General features: G+C 43.7%; 1 protein-coding gene across 1 annotated transcript; it reads right to left on the bottom strand.

Annotated features, from left to right (window-relative positions):
• Window positions 1-308: 308 nt before the first annotated feature.
• Window positions 309-18680, bottom strand: LOC138284701 (gap junction beta-5 protein-like). Its single transcript, XM_069223782.1, has 2 exons — window positions 18543-18680; window positions 309-1250 (listed from the first exon to the last, which is right to left on the bottom strand). The coding sequence occupies exon 2, from the start codon at window positions 1226-1228 to the stop codon at window positions 401-403; it is 828 nt and encodes a 275-aa protein (XP_069079883.1). The 5' UTR covers window positions 1229-1250; window positions 18543-18680; the 3' UTR covers window positions 309-400.
• Between the last annotated feature and the right edge of the window lie 1102 nt (window positions 18681-19782).

The following is a 19782-nucleotide window of genomic DNA, read 5'->3' as shown; positions in this document are numbered from 1 at the left end:
TATGACACGAAATGTACAGTACAAGGTAAGACAACATGCTCTTTTCTGCTAAAACATAAACATAGATTATATCATGTGAGCCTCTGTCTTTGGTATGAAGGAAGCAAAGACAGCTGGCCTCCACAGATCCTTCTTACTGAGGGCTCAAGATTACTTCCTCAAATCTTATTTGAGTGACAGGCAGACTGTTTCACTTTTGAATGTCTTTGGATTCATCATTTCCAATACATTTTGTATTTTTTAATACGAAAGGAACAACAATGATTTTGTCAAGTTACCATTAATATTAAAAACCATTGACACGGGTCGGAGCTGGGACAGAGTCACAGACATCTGGTTTTTATTCTGAGAAGCAGCAGAAAGCAAAACGTTTGTGTGTGCTCTGAACTTCAGTATTACACTAAATGGCTTGCCATGGGTAAACCGGTGTTACTTTAATTTGTGGAATTTGGCACTGTACTGCATCATTGTCCTTATTGTTGGCGGTATAAATGTCATTGTGTTTGGGATTGTAAGGCAAATCATTGGACATGTTCATGATGGGAATACTGTGAGTCCTTGCTTTTTTATTTTGTACTATGCATTCTCTGCATTTCTTGCAAATCAGGTAGGCCATCTCACACAGGTTCAGGAAGACACAAGCCACAGATGTAACCACCATGAAGAGAGTGAAGATGTTCTTCTCAGCCGGCCTTGAAATGTAACAGTCTACAATGTTTGGACATGGGTCAATGAAGCATTTCACAACTCTGGGAAGAGTGTAGCTTGGGTAGAGTCTGTGGAAAACATAAAGGAAAATAATGTCCACTGCAGCTTTGACTAGAAGGCTGATAAGGTAGGTCCACCAGAGCCCCCCTCTCTTCTTGCCTGTGTGCAGATACAGCTTATCACAGTTTTCTCCCATTTTTTCACGACGTTTTCTCTCTCTATCCTCCCTGTATGCTACGTGCATAAGGACAAGGAGGGATGGGCATATAACAAAGATGAGCTGAAGTGCCCACAATCGAATGTGGGAAACAGGAAAATAATAATCATAGCAAACATTGCGGCAACCTGGCTGGTGGGTGTTGCAGTCAAATTCTCCTTGCTCGTCCCCCCAGACCCTCTCTGCCGCAACTACGTAAACCAGCAAACGGAAGATGAAGACCACAGACAGCCAGATGCGCCCAAAAGCAGTTGAGAACTCACTAACTCCACTCACAAGTCCTTGGAAGAATGCCCAATTCATGGCAACTCCTTTTCTGCTTCAACTGGGAAAAGAAAGAAAAAGCACATTAGATTGTGAAACTCAATCCAGGTATCAGGTAAATCGTGTCATGACAAAGCTACATTGGCTGGCATTAGGATGGTTAAGACAAAGAATTATTTTAAATTGTTGTTGTACTACATCAAGCATTTTTCTAGTATACCTACTCCTTGCTGCAAGTGAAATATGGGTTTTCTACCCTCTGCTTTAAGCCAAATTTCTCAGCAAAGTATTTTCTGAAAACCTTTTTTCAGTTCGGAATCTACCCACTTCTGTACCGTTCTTACAGTGATTTTTTTATCTGATTTAGACAAATAGCTGTAACTAGCTAAGAGCCTGACGGACAATATGTTACACCTTAGGAAAAAAATATTCTTACCGCCGAAAGTTGGATTTTTTGAATGCTGAATATTCTTCGTGGGAAGGGTCCAAATCAGAAGACATTGCCTCTCAACTAAAACAGATGCTCAGCGGATCTTTCTGCCTCAAACTCATTTAAATACAGGAGTTCGGGAGTGTTATGCTGTTAAACAAGGTTGTTCACTTGTGTAATCCTTTATGCCACGCTAAGGTCACCTTAGAGTGCTAGAAAGATGACAAAGAGGAGAATGAAGAGGAAGCCTCGAGGATGGATCGGGCTTCCTCAGAATAATGATATCCCACAAAAAAGACAGATTGTGTGCCTTGAGTAGCTGGCCTTAGGCATCTGACTGGCAGCTTGAAAAGGAGTGAGCATGATATGTTTTGGGAAGGAAAGAGCAGGAAGGCACAGATAATAAAATCAGGAATAAAATGGGAAAGAGTATAGAAGAATTAGGGGAAGGGGTGACATACAGAGGAAACAAAGCATGACCAAGAATTGACACAAAGAACCTTTGTTGGAGTGATGCCAAAGGTAGACTGGAGTTAGCCACTGGGAGTCAGAAGACTTCCGCCACTGCTGCGTCTCCATGGTGTCTACAGTCAGACTTCTCAGGTAGCTGCTCGCTATCTGATGCATTTATCTGCATACCTACAGCTGAATTTGTGAAATTTCAATAGGTGTCTCTAAAGGCACTCCTCCCTGCGGGGAATTCTGTATGTCTGTAAATTCCTTCATTTTATCCCACCATCTTTCTGTCTCATGCTTTACCATTTGGCTTTCCTTCCTTCCTTTTCAGCCTTTCTGTACTTCTTCCCATCAATCCTTCTTCTTGTATTTTACATCCATCCATCCACTTCTCCATCAATGTATGTTCATTCCTTTCATTGCCTACACAACCTTCCTTCTTACCATCCTTATACATCACTTCTCCTTCTATCCATCTATGCATCCTTCCCTCCGTCATCTTCCATTCAGCATTCTTTCCATCTATCTCTTCATCCATCATTTTCCAAAACATCCCTCTCTCCAGTTACACCACAATTCAGCCTCCTCCTTAACCTTCTATTGCAACCCCATCCATCTATCTCTCCATCTATCTATTAAGCCATCCTCTCTACATCCTTCTATATACCCTGCTTCTCCCAATCCCTTCCTCCCTCCATCTCTCTCTCTTCCGTCCACTGCTAGAACTGGTATTTATAAAAGAAAGAGGTTCTATATAAAGGCTGTAATTGATATCAGGTTAGTTTTATTTAACGTCTCAATCACCACTCTCACTTTGCCCACATGACCCTAACTGAAAATTCACCAAAGTATTACTGCTGCTACTGCTCACACCACTCCTCGGAAGCCCCTGAGTTTCTAATGTGTGACAAGCGCAGTGCCATCACGAGCTCTTATACTGCCATTTCTAGTCTCAAAGCAGTACGTCTTATGACGCCTGGGGTGTTTTAACATACCTATCCCCCTGGGGTATTTATGAATTAACCCACGAAATATATAAAAAAAAGAATATTTAATCAAACACCAGAAATCGTCAATACACTCCAATCTTCTCTTTCCTACGTTGAATTCATGTTGATAGTCCAATCTATTAACCTGGGAATACTTGCCCTGCTACTCCAAAGAAAGTATCAACTGACACAGATTACTATCCTTTTTTGCATTTGACTGCCTGTTCAAAAGACTAAAGTCTCTAAGTGCAACATTGTTTTCAAGAGAATTCTCAGCCCCACCTTCTGGTCAATGACAGTTCACTTCTGTTAGACCTGACAGCCTTAGGGTGGTCACCCCTAACTTTTTGCATGCCTCCCTCCACTTTTTGGACACTGTTTTTACTGGCTTTTAGACTCTGTGCACGTTATCACTGCTAACCAGTGCTAAAGTGCATATGCTCTCTCCCTTAAAACATGGTAACCTTGAATCATACCTGATTGGACTATTAATTTACTTATGAGTCCCTAGTAATGTGCACTCTATGTGCATAGGGCTGGTAGATTAAATGCTACTAGTGGGCCTGCAGCACTGTTTGTGCCACCCACTTAAGTAGCCCCTTTTCCTTGTCTCAGGCCTGCCATTGCAAGGCCTGTGTGTGCAGTTTCACTGTCACCTCGACTTGGCATTTAAAAGTACTTGCCAAGCCTAAACCTCCCCTTTCTCCACATATAAGTCACCTCTAATGTGTGCCCTAGGTATCCCCTAGAGCAGGGTGCTGTGTGGGTGAAAGGCAGGACATGTACCTGTGTAGTTTACATGACCTGGTAGTGTAAAACTCCTAAATTCGTTTTTGCACTACTGTGAGGCCTGCTCCTTTCATAGGCTAACATTGGGGCTGCCCTCATACAGTATTGAAGTGGTAGCTGCTGATCTGAAAGGAGTTGGAAGGTCATATTTAGTATGGCCAGATTGGTAATATAAAATCCTGCTGACTGGTGAAGTTGGATTTAATATTAAAATTCTAGAAATGCCACTTTTAAAAAGTGAGCATTTCTTTGCACTTAAATCTTTCTGTGCCTTACAATCCACGTCTGGCTGGGCTTAGTTGACAGCTCCTTGTGCATTCACTCAGACACACCCCAAACACAGGGTACTCAGCCTCACTTGCATACATCTGCATTTTGAATGGGGTCTTCCTGGGCTGGCAGGGTGGAGGGCCTGCTCTCACACAAAGGACTGCCACACCCCCTACTGGGACCCTGGCAGACAGGATTGAACTGAAAGGGGACCTGGTGCACTTCTTAGCCACTCTTTGAAGGCTCCCCCACTTCAAAGGCACATTTGGGTATAAAACAGGGCCTCTGCCCTACCTCATCAGACACTTGCTGGAGAAGAAACCTGAACCAGAAACTACATCCTGCCAAGAAGAACTGCCTGGCTGCTCAAAGGACTCACCTGTCTGCTTTCTACAAAGGACTGCTGCCTTGCTGTTGGCCTGCTGCCTTGCTGAACTCTTGTCTGGCTGTGAAAGTGCTCTCCAAGGGCTTGGATAGAGCTTGCCTCCTGTTCCCTGAAGTCTCAGGACCAAAAAGGCTTCTCTTTTTCACTTGGACACTCTGTGCGCTGAAATTTTCAACGCACAGCTTGTTCCGTGGTGAGAAAAACGCTGCACACCGACGCTGATCGAAGCGACGCCTTTAGGACGACCGGAACTTCGACGCACGGCTTCGCAAGGACAACGCCGCCCGACCTCCAGAGGAGAAATCGAGGCGACGCCTGCCGTGAGATCGAAATTTCGACGCGCAGCCCCGCAGAATGACACGCAGCCGGAAAACAAGCAGGAAAATCCACGCACAGACCCGGGACATCTGGTAATCCCCGCAATCCACAGAAAGAGACTGTCCGCGCGCCGGAAAACGACGCACTACTTCCCCGCGTGGAAAATAACGACGCAAGTCCGTGTGTGCTGGGGAGAAATCGACACACACACCCTTTTTCCACGTATCTCTTCTTCTGTGGTCCTCTGAGGAGATTTTCCACTCCAAACCAGGTACTTTGTGCTTGAAAGAGACTTTGTTTACTTTTTAAAGATTTAAGACACTTTATATCACTTTTCAGTGATATCTCTACAAATTCACATTGCAACTTTATTCGTTTTGACCTACAATTATCCTGATAAATATTATATATTTTTCTAAACACTGTGTGGTGTATTTTTGTGGTGCTATATGGTGGTATTGTATGATTTATTGCACAAATACTTTACACATTGCCTTCTAAGTTAAGCCTGACTGCTAGTGCCAAGCTACCAGAGGGTGGACACAGGATAATCTTGGATTGTGTGTGACTTACCCTGACTAGAGTGAGGACTTTTGCTTGGACAGGGGGTAACCTGACTGCCAACCAAAAACCCAATTTCTAACAACTTCTGTTCCTTTTATTACACTAAAGCTCTTTCCTGTATCTATGTGCCCAACTCAACTCACTGTGTGACACCCCTCAGCTTTCTGTAGCTCTTCAGGCACTCGGCACATCACTGGAGGATATTTTCTTCTACCCACAAGTTCTGATTGTAGGGCTATATTTCTGATTGCTTGAACCCTGGTACTATCCACAGGAAGCATGCCCACTGACTAACTCACAATCCCCCAGCATCCCCATGACTCTAGGAGCTCTTCAACTGCCTTGAGGATCTGCCTGGCACCCAACACAAGAACCCCAGCCAAGGCAGTCTTCGCTGGTATCTCAAGCATAAGGCTCAAATCCCCTTTAGATGACAGCAGCGAAGACAGACCTATTACCACAATTGGATCAGCCAACCCCATCCTCTCCACTCCTAAAGGTTGAGTGGTGTTAGTTCCCTAGTTGCTCCATCTCCCCAACATTCCCATTAGCCACTATAGCTCTATATCCTCCAGCAGCAAAGCCTTTTAGTGGTACATTTCTCAAGATCAGATCATCAGTGTAGCAAACATCCACGATCTCATACAAAACAGATTCTTCCATGCACCTGTCATTGAAGCCTACAACATCATTCACAAACACCGAGCACAGAGACAATGAGGAGGAAAGTCTCTGGATTGTATTCATTCCATATATGCATAGAGCTATTTGAAAAACTTTTGGAGTCCTCCAAGTATCTACTCTTCAAATGCACCACAAGACCAGCTTCCGGTTTGCATGTCATACATTGCTTCACCATCCACCCTCCTAAAGAAAATCTGGCTTGGTTCCTTTGTGGCAGATCTTTTGGAACTGCACAACATCTAGTGACTGTCAATAAGTGCCCCCTCCTGCAGAGTAAGTGAATTCAAATCTTCTAACCAATTTGCAGAAGTTTACAACATGACAACATCAATTACATGTAATTGTTCTCCAGTGCAACTCTTGAAACTGGACACAGCATCAAACTCATATCTCTCTGGCCCTGAATTGCCACCAAACTGAGTTTGTTGTTCTGTGCTTATGTAATTAAATCCTCCTCAGTGTCTTCATTCCAAAGGTAATCTACTGGCCCGCAAGCAGTCATGTGTTCCAGAAAGTCAGAGCTGATATCTTCTTGTAGCACTACTAGTGATAGACAGACCTGTGGAGATGCTCCTTATGCAAGAACCACCCCCAAGCATGTGAAGTCCTTCGCTAAAAAGAAAGATAAATTGCCTAAATCTTTGAACAATAAACAATCCTCTGAAGGACTATAAGTAATGGCATGCTGCCACAGAAGGCCCCAGAAAGGTTTCTGGAGGAAATCTAACCATCCAGTGTACGGTATGGCATGCTAATTACATCTTGTCCCCAAGGAAGTTGAGAGAGGGAAAAAGAGAGTGAGAGAGGGAGTGGGGGAAAGACAGGGTGCACGAGAGTTACTCTCTGTATCTCTCTGTCGCTTTTAATCTCTTTCTTTTCCTATCTTTGCCTTTGAATACTTTTCTGGTATTTTCATCTTTTGGATGCTTTTGTCAAATATATGCAGCTCAAGAATCACACAACTTTAATATGTCAGTCATTCCTCAGAACATTAATGTCACCAAAACTGAGTTTTAGTCTTTAAGCATCCTCTCTGTGTAATCCCACTCCTACAATTACTGTCTGAATGGATTACACTGGTCCTTTGTGTATTCCTCTGCTCAATCGACTACTGTAACAGTACTTACAGCGGCCTACAGACAAATCTATGCTTAAGCTCTAGCCCACTCAAAACTAGGTGGTCCATCTTGTTCTTTGCCTAAACAAACAGACCATGTTTTGCTGGTGTGGATTATAATGTGTTATTTTCCTTCAAAGAAGAGAGTGCCAAGTCTCTGCTGGGTCAGTCACCTCGCTACCTCAACATGCTGCTACCTGGAAAGAAAAACGCTATATCTAAAAAATGATTCTCCCATTGGAAATCCCTTCCAATGCAGTTGTACTTGTAATATGAGCATGCACAATTTCTAAAAGGCATACAAAAGGTTTCTGCACAGGCAGGCATATCGTCGGAATCCCTGCTATCCACCTATGTGACAAGACCAGTCTTGCACAACTATTTTTTAAATCATATGATACTTCATTATCCTATCCTGTGTAGAGTTTCACCTTTCTTTGGTGCTCTAACATTCACCAAACAATGTCTTAGTGTACAAATTGGAGTATTATGCAGTAAGGCTGGTTAGGCTTTACTATGTAATACTCTCACAATACCCCCAGGATGCTCCCTCAGATTCACAATAATAAATCCTTATTCATTCCTGGAAGTGTGGCAAAGAGCAGCCAGGCTTCACTAGATGAATGTGTTAAGCATTTCACAGCAAAAACATGGGCGATGAGCAATTGACATGACTTGAAAGAAATCTGACACCAATTTATAAAATTAGGGCAGATTTTTCTATAATGTTACACACCAAAACAAAGCATATCAGTTACGTATTATCAGTTATTGAATTTAAAGCAGAAGTAAAATTATAGAATTTACAAGCTGTCAAATATCACCATTGTGGTCAACGCGAAGTCATTAGTGAAACTCAGTCACTTGTGGAGTGAGTTCAGAGGAACCCACTTGTGGCTAAGGTTGTGCAGGTCCCAAGATGAAGCTGTGACAGTCAGACCAATTTTACCTGGCTCGTGGTGCCTGGGTGTAGAAGTGCCCCTGGTCTTGAACACAGGCGATGCATGTGTTGAAAAAAGATACTTGTGACACTCTGTCACTTGCACATCGAGCTTGTGGAAGCCCAGTGGGATTTAAGCTTGTTTGGGCCCGGGACTATGATTCACCATGCAGAACAACTCTACCTAGTCTCTGTGTCACTGGTGCAGAGGTGTGCTTGGCTATCCTTAGTGCTGAACGGGAACTGCAGTTGCTGGTTTCACCACTGAGATTGTGTGGGTGAGGAAACGGATGCAAAAACTCAACAACGAAGCCACAGGTGACATCGGATAAAAGTGTTGCAGTGTGCCCTCAAGTTGCAGCGGTGAGTGAAGATGGTGATGGCTAGACTGGCCACCAACAGCCTAGGCAGTGGTAAGGTGGAGGAGAAGCTATCTCCCCGTCTGGAGGTCCAGTGGAAAACGGTAGCCAGCTGTAACTTGGCAATGAGCTGGACTTCACTTCCCAAAATGCACTGGGCCACCTGTCTTTGGGCAATCCCTCAGAGGGCCCAATGGCCAGTGCTTCTTAGGATCGGGTGAGTACTTTTTACCAGCAGTATGCAGGAGGACTAGTGCCACATGTCCAAAGGGAGTTTGGACTTTCCTTTGGCTCGCTAAGGGTTCCCTCTTGCTGGGGGAACCAATCTTTGGTCCAGGATGAGCTGCAGTCGAGCACTTCCAGGAGGTTGCCACAGGTTCAATGTATCTCACCTTTTTTTAGTGCAGGTTCCTGTCATCATCGATGCAGGTCTTCTATTGTCTTCTTGTCGCAAGTTGTTGCAGATGTGAGGTTTTGGTGCCAGGGAAACCCTTTAAATCCTAGATTTGGAGGAGTTAAGGGTGTGGGTGCAAGAAGCCAATGGACTTCTGGCCCGAGTGGCTAATCTGCCTCTAAAGTGACCACATCCAGTGGGTTGTGGCACCTTTTCTACCCAGAACCCTCTATTCTGCCTCTTTCCAAGATGGCAGACATCTTCCTTTGCTGTACGACCAGGCCACCAACCCTAGAGATGAGACTAGCCTTCTGGGGTGTACACCTCCTGACTAACTAACTTTCCTGCCTGCCTATGTGCAAATGTGCCTGGGGCAGGGGGAAAGCTTTAGGCCTCCACTTGGAGACAGCCTGTTTGCATATCAGAGGCGATGTGCCCTTTAAAGCTCACCGCCTTGATGTGGCACTTAACTAGCCTGACTGGGAGGGAGGGAGATATGACCTCCTTCTCATCCAGGCCATTGGCTTGAATCCTGGAAGTGTTCTCATCTCTGCCCAGGGGGGCAGGATCCTGTTCTGGCTGCAACAGCTGCGGGTTGGCAGCCAGAGCACAGGAAAACAGGGTTAACTCGGAGGGCAACCTCTAACGTTTCGCTCTGGATCCATGCCACATCACTCTTGAAATGAGATCCATGTCAGGAGTGAGAAGGCACGTTGTTTAATACCAAACATGACCCACTTTGGCAGAACTATTATAGATGTGGTGACCTCTGGTTTGCCTGGGTCCAGCCCATGTTATCCTATGGACTGACATTCATTTTTAGTAGCCTTTAGTGAAAAAGGCAATAATAGGGACATATAAGCTTGCACCGGTATGTCCACACCTTTAATATAATGTGCCCTGCCTTCTGGGATCAGGAGGCATACATTAGGGGTGACTGACATATACTAAAGACAGCGCTGGGGCTGTGCCACACATGATGTGGGCGCAGTCGAGTTTGAGCAGCATGTGCTTAGTCATCTATAAAGCAAAGTGACATGGGGCAGTATATGGTTTTGATGTCTTCAGATTCAATCATTGAATAAATTTTAGATTGAAGGAGAGATTGTTCATATCTACTGGTCACTGTAATGGCGACGCCATGGCATGCCGGTTGGTTAACTGAATTTAAAGAGGCTCTACAGTGATAACTAACTACAGTCATGAGCCTGGCCAAGCACCATTGCCTTATTTCTCCCTACCATCTTAAGCTTGCTGTTCTGCGGACATTGCTAGCTACTTTGGTGATGTCCTGCTGTATCTATCAATGCAGTCCAATGTCTTTACCTGTTTTTCCTCTTCTCACCCTGTGGATCCATACTATTTTCATCTGAATGTCTTTGGAATTTGAAAAGAGAGAACAGTGATGGGGGAGGGGACACTGAATGGATTCTTGGAACAGGGCAGTAAAAAGAGTAGATGTTTGATTTCACCTTCTGTCTCAAAGACAGAATTATCGACACAGTCGTGTTCTCCTGTGAAGTAATCGTGTGAGGATAGATGCAGCTCCCTTTAGGTACGGTTTAGCTTTTTCCCCTTTTATAGCCTTTCTTTCTGCACGCACAATTCTAAACATTTCACTGAATGCTTAGCAAGACAATGGATTTCAGTTTAATGGAAGCGCCACTGCCTCGATTGTAACCTTTCTTGGTCATGTCTGAAATATTAAAGCGAACAAAATAAATTACAGATTTAAGAGCAGAACGAAAAAAATAAACCTACATAGAATTAAAACATGAGGAACTTTTGGAGAGGAGAAGAAAGAGTAGTCTTACTGCAGCATAGACTCAAACGAGCAGTAAGTGACAAAGAGTTTAGGAAGTGCCGAATGAACTGAAAAGGTGGGTCAAACTAGATGTCAAAAAAATTGAGGAAGGAGAAACTGACTGTCACAGCTCCACAGAAAATTGCTATTTGTTGCAAACCGTGGCCTGGATTTAAGATGGCCTAGTACCTCCTCGCGCCACATTAGCATCATTCGTTTTTTTTGCTAATGTGGCCCAACAAGGCCAAAATCACTGCGCCAAATTTAGAAAGTGGCGCAATGCATGCATTGAGCCCCTTTGTCACCCCTTGCGCCACATTATGCCTGCGACACGCATAATGTATGCAAGGGGGCATTCCCTCGCTACGGGGGACCGCAAAAATGGCACAGTGGAACCTAAGATTCAACTGCGTCAATTTTTGTAGCTACTTTTAACACCTGCACAGAGCGGGCATTAAAAGGTGGCACACCATTTCTTTCAATGGGCTCCTATGTACTGTGCATGATTAGCGCCAACATTTTGGCACTAATTCTACACAGGACAACAATAGTGTCAAAATGTTGACTCTATTGCCCCTACCCTGCACCATGGTGCGCCATATATTACAAACGGCACACACATGGTGTCGGTAGGGGGGGCGCTAAGGGGCACAAGAAAAGTGGCGCAGCATTGGATGCAGCACCTCTTTTCTTAAATCAGGCCCCATGTGTGTCATGGAGCGAAGAGATATCCGGAGTGGTGTGAAGGTGACAATATAAAATGCCAGGGAAACCAACTGAGCCTGTCATACTTAAAGTAGCCTTACATTAGATAATAAGTAACACCATTAATAACACCTAGAAAGAGCCAAAATTGTGGCATGGTGCGCTATAGTAAAACAAGATACATGAAGGCATGGTGCTTTTACTGCTAGAGAAGGTTCCTATTAAACCTATACTTTCTTACTCTCATATCATGCATAAACATAGTTGGAGTCTCTATTGAGTGAGAAGCAGTCCTCCTCAGGTAGATGCTTTATAGCTGTTAGGAATCCCACTATTTGCAATACACTACATAAGACTAGAGATTGTATCAACCTCGTTAAGCAAACCCATATTCCATGTAGGCCTACAGAATTGCTGGCAGGGCATTAACATCACTTATCAGCCTGCATGTTCCTTTTGCTGACACCAAGTAGCTATCCCTCATGTTCCATGAAAAAAGTGCTACTTGTTGCTACATAACTCCATGTATACTGAAAACCATGTTTCAAGTCTTTCACTTATCAAAACAGTGCATTTAGGAATTGTAGCCTCACTTCATGTTACTGGACACGTACACCCGATGGTAATGATTACGTGTAAATGAAAATCACAGGACTTGATACATGTTAATTGATGCATAAAGGGCTACTGGGGCCCTGCAGGTGTACAGGACAGTCTAAGTCAATAAAGTCCCTCTGAAATTGAAAGTTGATGCAAAGTTCTCTGTCAAATTGTATTTGTGGTGGATAAAGGGAAAAGGCACTGGAAAATCCTTACTATTTAAATAGCCCAGCAGTTATTGCTTATTCACCTATGAAGTAAATTGGCATGGGACAGTATTTAGCTTTGATGTCTTTAGATTCAATCTCTGAATTAATTTTACCTTGAAGGAGAGATTGTTCATACCTACTGGTCATTGCGATGACGACGCCATGGGACGCCGGTTGGTTAACTGAATTTAAAGGGGCTCTCCAGTGATAACTAACTACAATCATGAGCCTGGCCAACCATTAGTGCCTTCTTTTCTCCCTACCATCTGAAGCTTGCTGTTCTACATCCATTGCTAGCTACTTTGACGATGTCCTCCTATAGCTATCATTTCTGTCCAATGTGTACTGACTCATTGGTGCAGTCATTTTGCTACAACTCTCTCCCCACCTGCTAAGTGGCAATTTCTGTCCATTGTGAAAACAAACATGTGCCTAAGTGCAGTTTCAACATAAACACAGGCCCACTATTTTCATTTGAATGTCTTCGGACTTGAGATTTTACCAGTCTCGTTTAGCAAGCTCATATTCCAAGTACAGCTAAATCAAGGCCAACAGAATTGTTGGCAGAGCATTAACATCACAAATCATCCTGACCAACATATATCAACCCAGAACTTAATACATGCTGATCGGTGCATATAGGGCTTCTTGGGCACTGCAGGTGTAAGTGATCTGTGCATTTGTTTACTTCATTTGATATAGCTGGCCATGTATCGCTTTCAGACACTGCGATTTCTCTCTTGGCAGGCCCAGAAGGGGATGCACAGGACACTAATGAAGAGGTGGTACTGGGGACCACGGGGATACAAAAGGTATTTAATTCTTTACATAATCAAAATGGATTCAGATTGATAGAAATGTTACTGCATGCCCGTGGAATTTATTTTTGTTACACATTGTTGATCTCTTTGAATACAAACTTTTAGATGAATGTAGAGTGTTTTGTGTTTTATGAGATCTGATGTTCAGATGAATATAGTCTATTCAATGCAAGACGTTTCACCCCTTTGATTATACAGAAAGGGCTTTTTCAAGGCCAAAAGGTAGAAGGTTCATCAGCTTGACAGTAACAACTCAAGTTACATAGCAGTCAAGCCACATATTCTGTCTTGGTCGATTTTGCAGAAGTCATTGTTATATTATGGATGAATGGGTTTATACATGTTTCCATGTTTTCTTCTCTATACACAGTTGCAACAGGGGGACCCAAGAGCATTTGGTGCAACTAAGAGCCCTAACAAGAATCACAAAAGTGTCAGCAATGTGTTACCTCAATAGTCTCTATAGTGGGGCATCAGGATAAAATGACACCCCCCTACTCCAGCAATACAGTTGAAATGCAGAGCAACTGTGGGCTTAGCCTAGCATTGCTCAGCCATGAGCAGGAGGCAGATTTTCATTGACTATTGGGTCAAATGCTGGACGAACCCTGAAAAGTGAACAACAGAGGCTAAACAATACCTGGTGGATGCTATCAAGTGAAGTGGGCAGTTATTTTAGGACATCTCATCGCTGACTACCCAGGATCGCCCGTAGGTTAGCCCAAATCTGTGCTTAATGAACCTGCAACACATTCATGCTTCCAACAAAAACTTTGCTGTGCCACTTATTTCAAGCCATCCATTTACACAAAGGTAGACTTTAAGGGCTTTGGTTACAGTATTGCAACAATATTTGATGTGGAGATGGTTGAGAAGAATTCACCCATTCTTCTTCCTATCACGATATTTGCATGGGAGATGGGGCGAGTTGAATCTAGAAGAAATAGAGAAATCTGTTTTGTCTTAGGGACTTATTGAAATCGCAGGGCGTTTTGTTTTAAGCTGTATTTGTTTTATTATGTGTACTGACTCATTGGTGCACAGTCATTTTGCTACAAAATTCCCTCCCTGTCTGCCAAGTGGCAATTTCTGTCCATTATGACAACAAACATGTGCCTAAGTGAAGTTTAAACATAAACACAGGCCTGCTTCTTTCCAGTCCCATCCGGCACCGAGGTATCACATTCAGCTAACAGTGCAGGCCCTTCCACGTGCACGCAGATCCACTACATCAATGATCTGCCGCTTTGTACGGGCAGCATTTGCTCTCAAGTGGGCATGGGCCAGTGAAATAGACTCCTTGTCAATTCTTAGCTAGCCTTGAAGGGTTCTATTCTAAATCTAAAACTAGTGAGTCGATATATGCAAGAATCTAAACAATTACCTGAATGTCAGAAGCAACCATAAATTATGCATGTTCGTTAAAGGGCTGCCGCCTGATTTAGCCTCACTATGAGGGCCTAATTAATTTGGGATTGTAACTAAAGATTATCGTTGTGTGGCCGTGTCTGCATCTTTGTCTGCTTTCGTGTACATATAGATTTACAAAAAAATATCTGATTAAGAGATACTGTGGTTTTTTACGAAGATCGCACATTAAATTACATAATAAAATGTTCAGGGAAAATACTCAGTTGTATGGAAATTACTCAAAATGTAAAAAGGACTGACAGGCACATCTCATGGATAAATAGAAAACCATAACCCTCTTCCCCACCCTCTTCGGTTCAATGCTCTGGATCCCAAACATGATTTCATGAATGACATCTCATGCTTTGTATAGGGAACTTAGTCCAGAGAAGATGGCCTCTGGCAATACCAAGGCAGGGCCTTGTGCTTGTCACATCCTTATGTAGCATATATAATGCACAAAGGATGATAGAACATATGGGATGTGATCTGTGTCTTAGCCCTCTGCTGCACACACAGGGGCATAAAGGACATTTGTGTGTAAGGACACAGGGTGTTAGAAGGCCATTGACCATGCCAGCATGTAGAATGCATGTCTGCATGTCAGTGTGAATGTGTGTACGGATCTGTGCGAGAATGAATGGAGGCAGGCGTGAATGAATGTGAGTATGCCAATGTGACTGAGTGAGTGAGTGTGTGCATGAGTGGTGCGTGTCTGCGAGTGTTCGTGTATGGGGAGGGGATGAGAAGGGGGGAGTGTTGATGGACATAGGGGGTGTCTGGGGAGTGTTGGGGGTGGGGGTGGGTGAGCCTCCTAGCGGTGACAGGGAAGGTATTCCCTGTCACTCGTAGGGCCTACTGCCATGATTATTGTGCCATTGCGAACGCCACAAAAACCATGGCAGTAGGCATGCTCAAAGTGCTGCCGGCGGTACAACAGCAGCTGCCGGACTGGCGATTGTTATCTCCGGCTCGGCGGCTGCTACCGCTATGTTGGTAAGAATGGTAAATTGGTGGGTTGGCTGCAGCCAATCCGCCAATGTCATAATCTGGTGGTATGTACCGGCAGCCTGTTGGCAGTACTACCGCCACATTATCACCTACCGTCGAGGTCATAATAACCCCCATAGTCTTCAGTCACATTCTGTGTGCACTATGTTCAACTGCATAGACAACACAGGACATGGTCAGTTACATGCTGCTGGGATGTCTGTGATGTCACTGAGAAAATGTGAGGGGTGTCTGGGGACGTCATGGTTGTGTAGCAGATTATAACAGATATTCAGATCTCTTTTTTGGATTATATACACTCTGTTCCTTCAACTAAAGCTTATTTCAAATATTAAATATAATGTGTTAAAATGTTTTAAATAACAATACCATGTATCAGTAGTACAGAACAATAAGGCACCTTATCCAACCATTTTCTGTGACTTTCTCAGTTATTTTGATGATAAGATTTAACTTCTGTCTATGGCACTTGCAGTATGGCCTTAAACATTTTCTGTTTGTACATAAAAAAAGCGGTGGTCTGTGTGAAACTGTGCGATTTTGGGAAACTTTACACAAATTAAAAATATGTGAAATTACACAAAATGTTGGCATATCCATATGAAAATTGAATGAAGGGCATACCTCACGTTCAAATGTTAGACCACGGTCCCTGTAAGGCATCTTGTTTGACTATTAAATGCACCTTGGAAGACATTTTCTTCTCGAACCAGTGTCTTGCAAGACATTTTTGGTTTAAATAGTACGCGTAGCAAAAACCGTGTAAAATGTAATTAACTACTGAGAAATTTGGTGAATTTTACGAACTTTTCATAACACAAAATTCGGAATTTCACACATTTTGTATCCATAACAACCAGGCTCAGTGGACAGAGACCACAAGGCATTACCCTCTGCTGTGGCTTTAAACTCAGTTGCCGTATCTCCAGTACCAAAAGTGCACGGCCTGTGGGTGCAGAGGGATGGCTGTCAGTGAATATTTGTGCCTCCTATTCTTTGTCTGCTCATTTTTTCGTGGTTCGTGATGAATATGCCTGATTTATGTGCATCTGGGAATAGTTTTGGTCACATTAAAAAAGTGAATGTGTAACCGAAAATGAGCATATTGATACACGAATCTGGACTGACGTTTGAAAACTGTGCAGCTAAAAAATGAGTTTTTTTGTTATAAGGGTATGTTCCACCTCACTAGGCTATGTCCTTTTTCTTCTTATGCTACGGTGTAGTCTCCATGCCCACACACTGCACCACCTTTTTTCTCAGCTAGGTTCATGGGCTACATTCTCTGCGAACCCCAAAATGGCTACAGGAGTCACATTGTTAAACTATTCCAATCAAATGGAAGGGTAAAATAAAATGTTTAGTGAATCCATTAGATAATATATTCAAACTTATTTTGGGCCTTTCTTTCTTTTTTTTGTTAACTTTTGGACAGATAATCTGTCACAGATTTGCACCAGACCACAAAAAGGAGCGCTCCCTTTGCCTTACCTCCATATTCATGCCACTTTTGATGGCTACTGGGCCATGTGTTTTTGTTCCCCTTCATGAATAGCAAAGGTACTTTTGGGAGCTCTTATCACCCTAAAATCCCCTCCTTGAGACCCAGTCGGCATAAAGCTATCCAAGATTACATCTGGGTGCAAATATACACATTATTGGTGAAGTTTACAGCGTGATTTGTCATACCAGGCCAAAGGTCTAAGCATTCTACCAAACATGTTTTTGCTAAAGACGAATGAGATGAACAATAACGAGAAAGTCATGTTGACTCTGTAATACACATAAACATGTGTTTTTGATCAGGCCCACACTCCAAGCTCTATCATCCACTCACTAGCCTATCATCACATATGATAAGATATAAACGTTAAAACCTAAAATTCCATTTTGTGCCTAACCAATAGATACCCTAATTACTTACTCCAGTTCACAGTTAGTTTTTTTTAACCTGCGACTTTGTGAGCTCTAGAACATTAGAACTTTGCACACCACTATTAAAAATGCAAGGCCATTCCCTTAAAGGCCAAGAACGCCTGACTGATGCATAGGAAAGTGAGCAGAAGTCAGTTAGGCCAGCCTTCCCTTCCCCCTTTTGTGCTCTTTGCTCCCAAATGGTGGAGATTTGAGGTCCTTGGTGACGCAGATTAACATTAGAAATATGAACTACATAAAAATACAGTATGTTATACCTGCGGACGGAAAGAGTGTGTTGAATCTTTCTGCCTTTGAAAGTAAGGTGTCATGAAGAAAAAGTTAAGCACTCATTGTACAGTGCAGTATTTAATGTCCCGAAATGCTCTCTGCTTGTCCTGTTGTCCTCAAATGCTACGGAGAGCGGCATTATGGGATGGCAGTAATCAGCGCTGGGCAGAATTCAACCTGGAGATCTACACGGTCAAAACGTCTAAAAGGCAAACTACTCTATAGGCCTAATTCTATGGCTATGGGTAAACAACTACACAGGCTACAACACAAAGTGAATTGTATGCAATTTGAATTCTAAATTCTGAATATTGAGGATCCCTATATTAAGCAGCCTGAACTGAATTGTCGTGATGAGTTTTAATAGGGGCCATTGCCATCGAAATAAATGCCACTTATTTTTTTGCCTTGAATTGATGAAGGTATCTAATGGGAATGGCCGACATGGTTAGTGTATACACACTGAGCCCACGACACCCTGGTCTCTGTAGTGGGGACGTGTGTGTGTTGGGGGGGGGGGGGGGCGAGTGGGGACAGAGTGCCCAGCAGTCACATGCGCCCTCTTTGCGCACTTGTAATCGTAAAGAGCAAAGAAACATCAGTGTGCAAAAAAAACAATCTGTGTGAAACAATTGCAATAACCTGATTTTAAAAGCTATGCTTCGCTTCCCTTTTTAAAGTTACGATGTTTTTGTTTACAGCAAAAGAGCAAACTGCGCTGGCCACGAGTGGGAGGCAGAATATCCCCACATCTAGAGAGTACTCCAACACCTGTAGATGTACAGTGACACACAGAAGTACACATTGTTTTGGTTAATATGTGGCAGCAAAGGCCAGAAGAGGCGCATTCCCACAACCCTCTGCTGTGCCACATAACAAGGGGCGCTGTTTACCTGGCAGGAGAGAGGCCGACGGGAGACGGCGCGGTCCCTGAGGTGGCTTCGCTGGGCCCTGTGTCGTCTTCACTCCGGGGTATCCATTTCCTCACCGGTAGACCGCGGTTGTCTCTGCCCGTGACAGCTGCCGCTTTGTAAGGTGCACCCGAGGTACGGCTTGGGTGTGCCTCGCTCCTTTCTTGCTTTCTGAGAAGCCTTCTCCCAGGCCGCCCTTTCTAGGACGGCGTTACAGCAGCGAACGAGAAACTGGATCTGCCTCCCAGCTCGGGGTGCTGGCCAAGCCCTCAGCCAGAGCCGCGGGCACAGGAGCAGAGATTACAGGAGCTGAGTCGGGCCCCCGTCTCTCAAAACATTCAAGTCCTCACGTGTTGAAGTAGAATACAAAAACAAATCACAAAAAACAACAAATCACGGCGTTCGACGTGCACCTTCTTTACACCCCAGCTTCAGAAAACGTATCCATTCCATAGCAAGTCTCTGGGTGTGTTGTACACGCTTCGGCACGCCTCTCTTCTTGTTCCACTAAGGTTTTTTCAAGTTCAGACACAAATGCCCCCTAGGCGGCAGGAAGCCAGGCTGAGTAAACTCTCAGTGGCAGAGCAAGCGATTACAATATGTCACTACTTTTTCAAGAATTGTGTAACACAACGCGCGTTGCACTAAAAGCTCAAACAGTGCAGCGCTGCATTTAGTAGCTTTCACTCTTTTATGATGTCATCAGCCTTGTTCGCACCAAAAAAGGCTCCGTTTAGAGCGAAAGATAAAATCTCGATTTAGAATTGCGCTGCGGCGCACGTCACATTGCTAATAACCTTTTGCATTCAGAAATGGATCCATGCTGCTTTTTGCGCCTCTTTGCATCAGATAGCACCTCTTAATGTGTTTATGACTGTATTGTTGGGTAAAACATACTTTGTATAAGGTATACATTAAGGAGGCTACTTGACGGCTTTTCATAATAGAAGCAGCATCCTAGTCCTGCCTCTTTGTGCGTCTCTTCTAGCGCTCAATCAGTAGTTTTCAGTCTATAGATTTGTAGAACCATAATTGCAGTGCTTAATTTTTAAATAATAACGCGCTGGTGCCCAAAGCTCTCCCCTGAAACAGGCAGCTGCTGCAATGAAATGTGCGAGCATGCGATACTAAGGCAGCGAAAGCCATCACAGGCCTCTTTAATCCATTTACAGCCGCTAACTGCCCATTCAGCTCACTCTTGTAGGTTTCTGCTTTCTCTCTC

The sequence above is a fragment of the Pleurodeles waltl genome, chromosome 3_1 (genome assembly GCF_031143425.1).
Source record: "Pleurodeles waltl isolate 20211129_DDA chromosome 3_1, aPleWal1.hap1.20221129, whole genome shotgun sequence".
Taxonomy (NCBI): Eukaryota; Metazoa; Chordata; class Amphibia; order Caudata; family Salamandridae; genus Pleurodeles; species Pleurodeles waltl.
Note: the sequence above shows the minus strand (reverse complement) of the source record. Positions and strands in the feature narration are given on the sequence as shown.